The sequence below is a fragment of the Phytophthora parasitica genome, assembly GCF_000247585.1.
Source record: "Phytophthora parasitica INRA-310 unplaced genomic scaffold supercont2.7, whole genome shotgun sequence".
Taxonomy (NCBI): Eukaryota; Oomycota; class Peronosporomycetes; order Peronosporales; family Peronosporaceae; genus Phytophthora; species Phytophthora nicotianae.
The window spans coordinates 1,123,247-1,133,863 of NW_008648993.1; the positions used below are offsets into that span (position 1 = coordinate 1,123,247).

The 10,617-nt window shown below is 49.4% G+C and overlaps 4 protein-coding genes across 4 annotated transcripts; 1 reads left to right on the forward strand and 3 right to left on the reverse strand.

Moving 5' to 3' along the window:
• Positions 1-1,513: 1,513 nt before the first annotated feature.
• Positions 1,514-3,649, reverse strand: PPTG_05387 (hypothetical protein; the record flags this gene model as incomplete). The annotated part of the gene is made up of 2 exons (XM_008898929.1): positions 1,514-1,828; positions 2,867-3,649. The coding sequence occupies 2 exons, from the start codon at positions 3,647-3,649 to the stop codon at positions 1,514-1,516; spliced, it is 1,098 nt and encodes a 365-aa protein (XP_008897177.1).
• Positions 3,650-4,527: 878 nt separating this feature from the next.
• On the reverse strand, positions 4,528-5,972 carry PPTG_05388 (hypothetical protein). The gene has a single exon (XM_008898930.1). The coding sequence runs from the start codon at positions 5,846-5,848 to the stop codon at positions 4,706-4,708; it is 1,143 nt and encodes a 380-aa protein (XP_008897178.1). The 5' UTR covers positions 5,849-5,972; the 3' UTR covers positions 4,528-4,705.
• Positions 5,946-8,303, reverse strand: PPTG_05389 (hypothetical protein). The gene has a single exon (XM_008898931.1). It carries the CDS (start codon positions 7,988-7,990, stop codon positions 6,065-6,067), a length of 1,926 nt encoding a protein of 641 aa, XP_008897179.1. The 5' UTR covers positions 7,991-8,303; the 3' UTR covers positions 5,946-6,064.
• Positions 8,304-8,466: 163 nt separating this feature from the next.
• On the forward strand, positions 8,467-10,617 carry PPTG_05390 (hypothetical protein). Its single transcript, XM_008898932.1, has 2 exons — positions 8,467-8,641; positions 8,722-10,617. The coding sequence occupies exon 2, from the start codon at positions 8,791-8,793 to the stop codon at positions 9,817-9,819; it is 1,029 nt and encodes a 342-aa protein (XP_008897180.1). The 5' UTR covers positions 8,467-8,641; positions 8,722-8,790; the 3' UTR covers positions 9,820-10,617.

The following is a 10,617-nucleotide window of genomic DNA, read 5'->3' on the forward strand; positions in this document are numbered from 1 at the left end:
AGACCGCGTTTTAGCGGGAAGGCAACAAATATTTTGACGGCAAAATTGGTATTTGTCCGATTATTGAACGTGTACCGGCGGAGCGAACGTCTAAAATAGAGTGAAAGGGACGCTCGTGACTAAACTGTGAACATGACGCGGAAAATCTACAAGAAAGTGCTGAAAGAGAAGGGTTTTCCTGCTATCCGAAAAAAAATGGCCAGGTAAGTTCTGTGTTTGGTTTTTCTGAAAAACACGTTTTGACAGTAATTGCTTTTTGCTGCTACAGGAAGGAAAAGTAATGTGGTGTACGTCCAGCCGGACAATGCGGGCCCCCCACGTATCTGTTTTTGACCATGATATTGTGGCCGCTGGAGAGAAAGACAGAGGAACACAAGCAACGCCGGCTGCAGTACTGCCTCATGCACGTACAATGACAACTAGGTACATACACCTTTTAATACAAATGTGAATATTTCAATATTATTTACTTACTGTTATTATTAGGTGCCTTCAAGATGGACCACATGTACGATGTCGTGCACATTGACGAGAAATGGTTCAATATGTACAAAGGCCTCGCCGCTGGAGAGAAAAGTGGCTGGAATGTTGAGATGAAAGTGGCTGGAATGTTGAGATGACATCTCGCTCACCAGATCTAAATGCTTTAGATCTTGGTATTTTTCACTCGTTGCGGCCATTATAGCTGAAACGAAAGTCTACCAATCTAGACGACCTAATTTTTGCAGTGGAGAGATCGTTTGATCAGCTTACACCTGCAATAATTGACAAGTGCTTTCTAACGCTTCCAAAGTTAATGCAAACTATTATTTGCACACGTAAGCGGCTGAAATACCACGGGTCAGCAGAGCTCACATTCACGGATCGCAGCCGATTGAAGAAGCTGCCGTAGATTACGGCTCTTCGCGACTTGTTTCCGCGTAGCCTAAATTGTATCGTAATCATTACTAAATCTTAGGCTTTGAATCATCTCTAACATTATTGGAAGAAAAATTAGCACTATTTAACGGCTTTGTGTGAGGTTTCAGTGTAACAGCGCCAAAAACCTGCTTCTAAAGCGGGCCATTCTAGTGTTTTAAAACGCCTTCTGTTAGCACTAAAACTGAGTCGAGCGCACTGTCAATACTTAGGGGAAGAGGTACATACCTTTTTTTTACCTCCAATTCCTAAAATTGAGTGAATTACGGCGTCAAAGGCGACTACCGCCTGAAACTCGTGTCAGACTCGCTGTATTATCAGCTACCCGCCTCCGTTAACCACGTATATAAAATATGGGGTGAAGGCCGCGTGCGCTTTATTTAGACACCGAGAGCCACGAGTAGTTTTGGTGCTAGCCTTGAAAAGGGTTTTTGCCGTAGAAATATGTTCCAGAGAAGTAACAATTGTCGTTGTGCAAATTTCGATATTGCTCCTCGGCGAACACCAGCGGCGATATGATCTCCATTATCTGCAAAAAGGTGATTCGAGCTCCTGAATATCGAGCAGCAGATTCGAAGCCAGCGTGATAATCGTGTTATTGAACAACGCAATGATCTGGATCTTTGCCATCGTGTTTGCTATTGCTTTTCACCTTCTCTTTGCTCTTTCCGTTGACGCCTCCAGTGCGACGCTCAGGCTGGTCAGTACTTCTTGTGTTGACCAATTGCTTAATGTCTTCCGGTTGTTTACGGTTAAGTGCAGAGTTACCGGGGATTGATACTGGAGGGTTGGCCGCCGTTGGAGTTGCAGCACGAGGTCCCATTGTTGCGGTAGGCGTACAATTTAATGTAGTAGGTGCTCGATTTACCGTCATAATATCTGGAATTGATGACGATTCTTCGGTTGGGCCCTGTAAACCAGATAACCTACTCAGTAAAACCTTTACCGTATTGTTGTCAACCGTTGTGATGTGTGGTTTGCTTGTCGTAGTTATTGAAGCTTTTGCGGATGACGGAGTTTGCATGTCTTGCTCAGGGGATACCTTATTATATCGTTTTGGAGGATCACTGCGCCGCTCAATTGTGCCTTTGAAAGAAGCGAAGCTTGACACAACATCTTGTTTACCTACAGGGAGAGATGACATCCCAGCCGTCGACTTCTTGGCACCAATATCAAACACGAATGGAGCCGTTTTTCTCTGGATTTCGTCGTGAAAGGTTGTTGTTGGGGGTATTCGGGCGCCAACCTGGCCTTGGAAAGCAATGTTACCCTTTTGAAATGATTCACATGTATCCGGTAGGCCATCCTTGGAAGCTTTTGCATTCGCGCGAACGAAAGAATGCCGATACAGGCCGGTTGGGCGAGGTTGAAACGAAAAATATCGTTGCAACTGCGAAGTAAATGCTGTCATCTCGGCATTTAGAAGAGCATCTTGAACGAATAAGGCAGTATGGGAATAATGGTTTGAATGATGACGATCTGTGTTGTTTGAGCCTTCTAGTTGCCTGCCACTCGAAGCAGGTCGATCAAGTGTCGCTAGACACTCCGATGCCAGACGTATCATAATGTCATTGTCATCACGTTTCAACGTCATTTCGTCACTTTGCTGAGAATGTAAACACAAAACTGTGCTGCAAAGAGTATGAATACTTTCTTTCGTATTTGCGGGTACTTGACAACGGATAAGGTCGTTCCGCGTTATCAGACGCAACAATCGTAAGCGATTTCGCGCAAAATTGAGCCCTGTAGTGTTGCTGGTTGGAGTAGAATCAACAAGCTCATCAAAGAAAACCGTACGGGTCAAATCTTGATCGACCATTAAGCGGATAAACTGCAGGAAACCCCGATCGACCGACTGAGGTGTTTTAGACAATCGTCCCATCCTTTCAAAATTGCGATTCATCTTTAATAATGTAGGTTTCCCGATGGACCAGCAAAACGAACTTACAAGAGCCCACTCCAGAATGACGCGTAACCCGTAGCTCCAATTTGGACAGGCAACTTCCTCAATAAGGTTTAATGCTGACACCCCTCCACAATGTTCATCTTCCCCGTGTTCTGACATTTTTTTCGTACTCGCCGTCTCAGTCAGGAAAACGGTGTATGCTAGATGAATTGCTGTCTGGAAGACTTGGGATGTCTTTGCCTCTCGAATACCAACTACGATGAGTGCAACGATACCTTCAAACGCACAGGTTGCGCCAATAACTTTTTTCACCAGAGGAGCAGTACGTTCAGCCATCTGTATGCAGGTCACTTGGATATCTGGTCCACCGCAGAATAAACATTGCGTGAAGAACGTTCCGAAAGTATATAGTGTGATCTCGTTGCTGTTAGCAGGGTCAGTTGGTGAATTTGTTGGAGGTTGCCACGAAGATACATCAACTGTGGATGTTGATATGTTTGTGGCGAAAATTTTCTCGAGCATCGATCGTTCTCGAGCGGATTGCTCCAAATACTGCCGCAGGGCGCTCTCGAACGGTGAGGTTACGTCCTTCTCGTCATTGGTTCGGCTGTCCCGTTCTTCCGATATCACTGTACCGTTACCAGAAATTGCACGGGATGTATTGCTTGGAGATCTCAATTCTGGGATAACCTCGCCAGTTGGTTGTAGTAGTATTTCGTCATCTCTAGACATGTTGGATATCTGTACTACCAAGTCCATCGGCACTCCAGCATCCAGTAATACTGCTTGCAACTCGTCGTAGTCATTAGCGGGAGGCAGTAGCATGGGTCGATTAATGACACTAAACCCGTAGTTGATTTGATCATTGTCATGCTTGACGGCGTGCAGTTCCTGAGCAACTGACGAATCTTTTGTTGACCCTAGCAATTCAACATCTTCCAGCACAACCTGCACAGGGTATAAAGTTGTCAGCGAGAGTTTTTACTGGTCTTGGTACCAAACGCGCTGAGTACCTGTTGAGTGAGGTTGCTCTTAAACGGTGCGTAGACAACGAGTTTGATAAAAGAGCAATCTGGTACATCCAGATAAACAATCCTAGAGTCGAGATCACGAGACAAATCTAACCTTTCTAATGAGCGCGCCTCCCATATCAAAGGTTCGCTATAATGTAACAAGCATTCAATTAGTACGAATATCTTTGCGCTGTACAGCGGATTCAACGCCAACCTACCCACATTGCTTCCAGTCAGCATTAAGATAGCGGGATACAGGGTCGAGAGGATTCAGTGTGTTTACAGCTCCTCGTCGGGGTGGTAAAGCCGCAAAAACGACAACTACCAAGCAACAAACATAAGTCGACCCGCGATCACTTAAAATTCGATAGGTTCTACTTACTCTGTGCTGGAGCTCGAGCGAGCTCTACTTTCAAGCATAAAAAGTTGACCGTTACTAGCTGAGGAGATAGTAGAAGGAGCCCCAACTCTTGCGGGTATGAATTGCTTCTACGATGTCAACTACAAGTAGTGAGATATTCATAAAAACAACCATGAGAGATAGTGTTCACGACGCTTACGGCTTGGATTTCCATAGGGGGCCGCATTCGGACTCCGCAACAACGCCGGGTAGCTGCCAATTATGTCGGTCGCTTTGAAGATTTAATTCGTTCACGACCAGCAGTCGGAACGGAAGGCTTTGCATTCTACCGAGCGATTTCTTGGACATTAAAAAAAAAAACGGCTAAACTAAATAAGCCCAGAAAGTATTCCAGTTTTTTTTATCATTGCTAGCACGTCGTACACACTGCATTTTTCTTCATCCTGCTGCAAGCTTTTTGCTAACTGTAAACTGTGTGAATCTTTCAGTCGCTGCACTTGGCTTAACCTACTTGAGCTCTGATGCGCCAGTGAGGCAGTTCATGTAAATATACGTGTCCACGCCGTGTCCCTCCATAGGCATAATAGCCAGCTCGCCGCCAAAGTACTTGGCGTAGAGCTGCGCGATACGCAATCCGAACGAATCCGAGAAGTCCAATCCACTGGCACGTCTCTCCAGCACGTCCGCTACGGGATCGTATCCGCTCGAGGGTGGGGACGTGGCCGTGTGGTAGTAGTTGGACAGCTCGTTGGCTTCCTTACGGGTCATGCCACCGCCCAGATCCGACACTTTGACACACACGCCATGCTGTCCACCAGAGATCAACACATTGACAGGCGGAGGCGACGAGGCTCCAGTCCTCTTTGCGGCCGCAACGCTGTTGAGCACAGCGTTCTTGAACACCTCAGTTAAGATGATCTCAATGTGCTGCGGTACATAGCGGTACGTGGCGTCTTCATCGCCGCTGACAATGATCTCGGGCAGCTGCTCGCCACTGAGACTCTCCTGCCACAACGGGCGCACCTGTTGCACAATGTCCCGTGCGATCTTAACGGGAGAGGTCTCGTCGTTAACAATGCCTGAGAAGCCAGACTTAGGAGTCTGGGCTGCAACGTGCTGGTCCACAAGCATGCGAATGCCGATACGCGAGTTGTAGAAGTTGTCCAGCGATTCGCTGAGGCCCTGGGGCTCGTATTCGAGCGCCTGTACGGCCTCGGCGATGTTGCCGTGCATAGTGGCGTGTTGCTTGCGGATCTTGCGGTGCAGATCCATAAAATCACGCTCGCTCGCGAGGTTGGCGGGTAGCGGGCAGCTCATGAGGCGGTCGAAGCTGTCTAGTAGCTGCTCGCGCAGTGACACGATGGGCGCGGCCTGTGGCAGCTCGTCCGGCAGGTTCTCGAGGTCCACAATACGACGCGCGATACGGATGGGAACTTCGCGGTGCAGCAACTGCGCGGACGTAACGATGGCGGGTGCATTCACCTCGCGCCACTTGGAGAGCGCCTGTGGATCGTTCTGGAGTGACGCAGCGACAGCTTGGCTGGCGTGCGGGCCGCGCTTCAGTAGCGCCTGCAGCGTGATGGGCGGCAGCGGGATGTGGTGCAGGCGATACACCTCGGCCAATACCTTGGCTGCTGCGGACGTGGGCATAGTTCTACTATTTGTCGTTAATGCGCAGACACTTGGGGAATGGGCAACTTGGCCGGCAACGGAGCTCCTCGATCTGCGTATTCTTGTGGCAGATCTGCTTGTGCACTTCAAACTAGATCCTATTGGTCGAAAACTCAAATGCGTTTGCGCAATCATTTTGACGAATCAGACATTGGTTTAGAAATTTAACCAATCAGATTATGCATGTCAAAGAGCTTATACAAGTTGAAGTGGTTTGGATGGGAAGAAGGCGGCATCGCCGTAGTACTGGGCCGCGTAGTCCAGTTTGTCCTTCGCCGCTGGCTTGGCACCTTTATCGGTGAGGATAGTTGCGCAGTTGGTGTTGCCGTGCAGCGTCGCACAGTGCAGGGGCGTCCAGCCGCAGCGATCGACTTGGTTCACGTCTGCTCCGGCTGCAAGGAGGAGCGATGCCGCTGTAGCCATGCCGCGAATAGCTGCCCAATGCAAGGCGGATCGGTGTTCTGTACTGGTCAACAAGATGCTCGCACCAAGCGCTAGTAGCTTCTGAATGATGTCGATGTGGCCATTGGCCGCTGCACACATCAGAGGCGTCCAGCCATGGCCGTCCCGGGCGTTAATCTCCAGCGTCATGGATTTACTCTCGCTATTACTGTCGTACTCCTGTTGACATGTGGTCATCTCGACCAGAAGATTAAGTACATCAAGCTGGCCGTAGTCGGCTGCGTAGTGTAACGCAGACCAACCTGTGGCGTCACCAGCGTTCGGGTTACAACCCCGACTTATCCATTCTCGAACGAGCTCGAGATGACCTCGTCCACAAGCCAAACGCAGTTCCTGCCCATATTTGTACGCAGGTGCGTACACAACAGCGAACACATTTAATAGTTCTTCTCGAGATAACTTGTCACTGCGCGGTGTATTGGCAGGTTCTGTATTATCAACTTCTGGATCGGAGACTGGAACAGCATCGCGCACCGGAAAGCACGGTATTACAAGCTTCTGATACAGCTCGTCAGAGAGTGTTAATCCAGCTCGTCGTAATAGTTCTGGGATTCTATCAATGGGGATACCATCTCCAGTCGAAGGATTGTCTGCTGCATCGGCATCAAGGACTTTTGTAAGCACCTCAAAGTCCCGTTCTCTAAGTTCACTGATGCGCGCTACTTCCACCCTAGTGGGACCGTCGATCACACCTCCACTTGCCGATAAAGTGGTAAGACGGGCTGCTGTAGTTGCTGCGTCACTGGACGCAGCCAAGAACATTGTCTCTTTCTTTGGATTCTTCACGTTTTCAATTGTGAGTATCACGCTCATCTTCGTGTCGATTGACGTCCCATCAGCACCCAAGTAAATCTCCAGTGTGTGCTGGTTGCAGTCCCATGAAGATGTAAGAGGTTTATTATGATGCACTGGTGTGCGGAGCAGAACTCTCGGCTGTTCATCCATATCCCATCCATCGGACGGCAACTCTACCAACATTTTTCCTCCAGAAGGAACTTTTCCATTAACTATAAACGCCAGCGTCACATCCGACACTGCTCCAGGGCGGCAATTAAACGGCCTCCAGCGCTTTTTTCCACTAATGGATCCAGGCACGATCTTCGGTAAAGTAAATACAGCAGGGCCGTCAATAATTTGCCCTCCGCGCGTGGATGTCGGTACGGTGCTTCTCACCGCCAATTTCTCGAATGTCGTGACGATAGCTTCGCCCTGTGGCGTCGCCTTCTCGGGCGTTCCAACCCCGGAAACTACCAGTATCAACGGAGTATCGGCAGGTATCACATTCTCGTTCAATAGCGTGAATTCCATCGTCCGCGTGGTCGAACTCCACGTCATCTTGACCTGCGGCAGCGCTGTTGTTGTTGCAGGTTCATTCGGAGACGGTAGGTGGAGCACGGCAGTCGGTGGAGCAGTCGGCAACGTCCACCCGTGGTCCGGTAATTGGCAGGTGATTCGTGCGTGTTTTGCCAATGACGTCGAAGTCGTAAAGCTCAACGTGAGCTTACCGACGACGCCAGGTGTGGCAAATTCCGGCTCCAGAGCTTTGCGGCCCTTGAAGCTGCCAGCGACGATCTTGCGGTGGCGCTGCGCGAGTTGAAGATGCGCGCCTCGCTCTTGCTCGCCAGCATCATCCGATGAAGAACCTCCCAGTCGCTTCATGATCGTACGAGTCTAACGCTGCGAAGGAGGAAAATCCAGGTGGAAGTGCTCAAGTGTGGAAACCGACAGCTCTATCATTAGGAGCATTGCTCCGGAGAATAGGACATTTTGACAAGCTGTCGAAGCAACCTTCAACCAGCGACATGGCGTCACCGAGATAACAAGCAGGCGCAGGTTATCTCCATGCATCGCATCGAGCAAAGTGAAGCGATGAAGAAACAACGAGGTGTGAGTCACACCTCGTTGTTTCTTGCACTGTTTTCACACTGTGACAGTCAAAGCGACGTATTCCAAGCCTTGATCTGCGACAACATCTCTCCAAATGATCGTCAAAGTGCGTAATCCCCGTGCAACGTGGCATTTCACAATGGGAATCGTTTAGAAAGGTAAACAATTTAACAAAGGAAATAAAAAAGTCTTATGACCGACGAAAGTTGCTGTTATTGTCTTACACGTAGATCGGGCATTAAAAATAAGAGGTTTCAGAGGTTGGTATAATTAGGCACAATGGGCATTTTGGGCCCGTTTTCGATGTCACAACCAAACAGCAGGCCAAGAGCGCAGGTTCAGCGCCGTTCCACACACACGGAAGAGGAGGGAAGTCGCGCCACTCGATAACCAGCTCGGCAGCACGCAGCGCACAGCTCCGAAGTACGTCCATGACCCAAAAATGGCTACCAAAGATGCCTTTGCAGCTGTAAAAATGCTCACCTTCTTGTAATGATGTACAGTTCCGTTTGATCCCAGCGAATACAAGCGTGTTTGCTACCACTCAATCACTTTATTAAGAACCATCGACAATGGGGAGGCGCTGGCAGCTCCGTGACAAGGAGAACTTCATCAACTATGTGAAGATCGAGCTACAGCTTCTGGCTAAGGAGTGGAAGATCATCCTTCCGTGTGTGTTCATGCAGTACGCCCACGCTATCTTCCACAACCTGGCGTACTACATCCAGGCCCACTACCTCTCAACGGAGCAGCGCTTCACGCTCCACGATTTGGGCTACGAGCTCATGGGAGAGTTGACGGGCTGGGCCTCAGACCTCTCGGACATCCTCGTGTTCGCCACGATCTTCGCTCCAGCCATCGCCCTGGTGCTGACGATCCCGCTCTTCCGACAGGAGCCCGGCCGTCCGCGGTACCTTGTGATCACACTCAAGCGCTGTCTATTGCAGCTCAGTATCTGTCTGGTTTTCCGCTGCATTTCCTTCCTCGTGACGGCTCTGCCGGGCCCTGCTGACCACTGCGAACTCAAGTTTAACGACACGTGCTTGGCAGCCAACCCGGACGACCCGGTGCCCTGCGTCGTCCCCAACCCCGAGTTCAACCCGCCCAGTATTGGCGAGTTGTTCACGCGTCTGGACTCGCTTAATGGCTGTGGAGACTTGATGTTCAGCTCCCACACGATCTACACGGTGTCGTTCATCTTGACGGTGTGGAAGTACTGGCCTAACAAGTACGGAATCAGCATCATGGTTCTCGTGCAGATTACCATCGCGTTCCTCATTGTGGCCTCGCGTAAGCACTACACGCTTGACGTGTTCTCTGCGCTGTACATTGTGCCGCTCTTCTGGCTCGCACTGGAGGCGTACCACAAGGACATTAACAACAAGGACACGGAGGTCACGGTCAAGACCATCTACGACTTTTACGGCATCGACGTCTCGAGCGACGCTAACGACGGCGCTGTGCCGCTCAACACGACGGATGTTGTACCGCCACAAGCTGCTCCGCTTAATTCGGTGCAAGTGGCCCTGACCGAGGATGAAAGCCTGAGTGGTGAGCGGTCGGACCCCGACACTAGCTTCCAGCGCAAGAACTCCGTGTAAGAGTTAGATGGAATACTTCATTTGGACATCAACTAGGGACGCATGATCGGCCTGAGTATACTTCTTTTCTCTCGCAAAATTTGGGTTGTATCAAATAACTTGTAACGTAACTTGTAACTCGTGTGCAATATTCTACAACTTGCCTTGGGAAGGAAACATCTCCAAAGCTGTCAGAAGTGAACATTATGAGCTGCTCATTCAATCGCTTAAAGAAAACAGAGATCTTTCCCGGCATGCAAGGTTGTCCATGTTTGTTACCACGGAAATCGATAACGACAAAGTCTATCACGCCGAGTGCAGCATACTTCCCGTTTGGAGCGAATCGTGCAGTATGTTCACTGATCGTGTCACCATTGACGAGCAGTTCGATACCCCATTGAAGGTTTCCACTCAAATAGAAGCTAATCTTTTAATGATCACCAAGGCTGGATGAAGCAGGGATCGTGTCAATTCGTAGCAAAGTTCGCTGTCGTTGAAAGAGCTAAAATATTCAAGCTTTCAGGAAGTTCGCTTTACCGAGAGCAAGTGCAGATGCTGACATGCTCCTGATCATAGCCCTGTCGAGATCAAATAGCGACCCTGGATCCTGCACTCCACGTCTTGGAATTAAATACTTGCTGCAATTTTTCTCTGATAAGGGTGACGTGAACGTAACAGGGACATTTGTCGAAGCTGAGTGAGCATGTCATCCTTCTGCATGTTTGAAAAGCAACGTTGCTTTTCAATACTTTCGCCAGTAAAGGAAGCCATCCGGTCAGTATCTCGCAACAAGCACCATTGGAAATGCCTCCAGGGGGG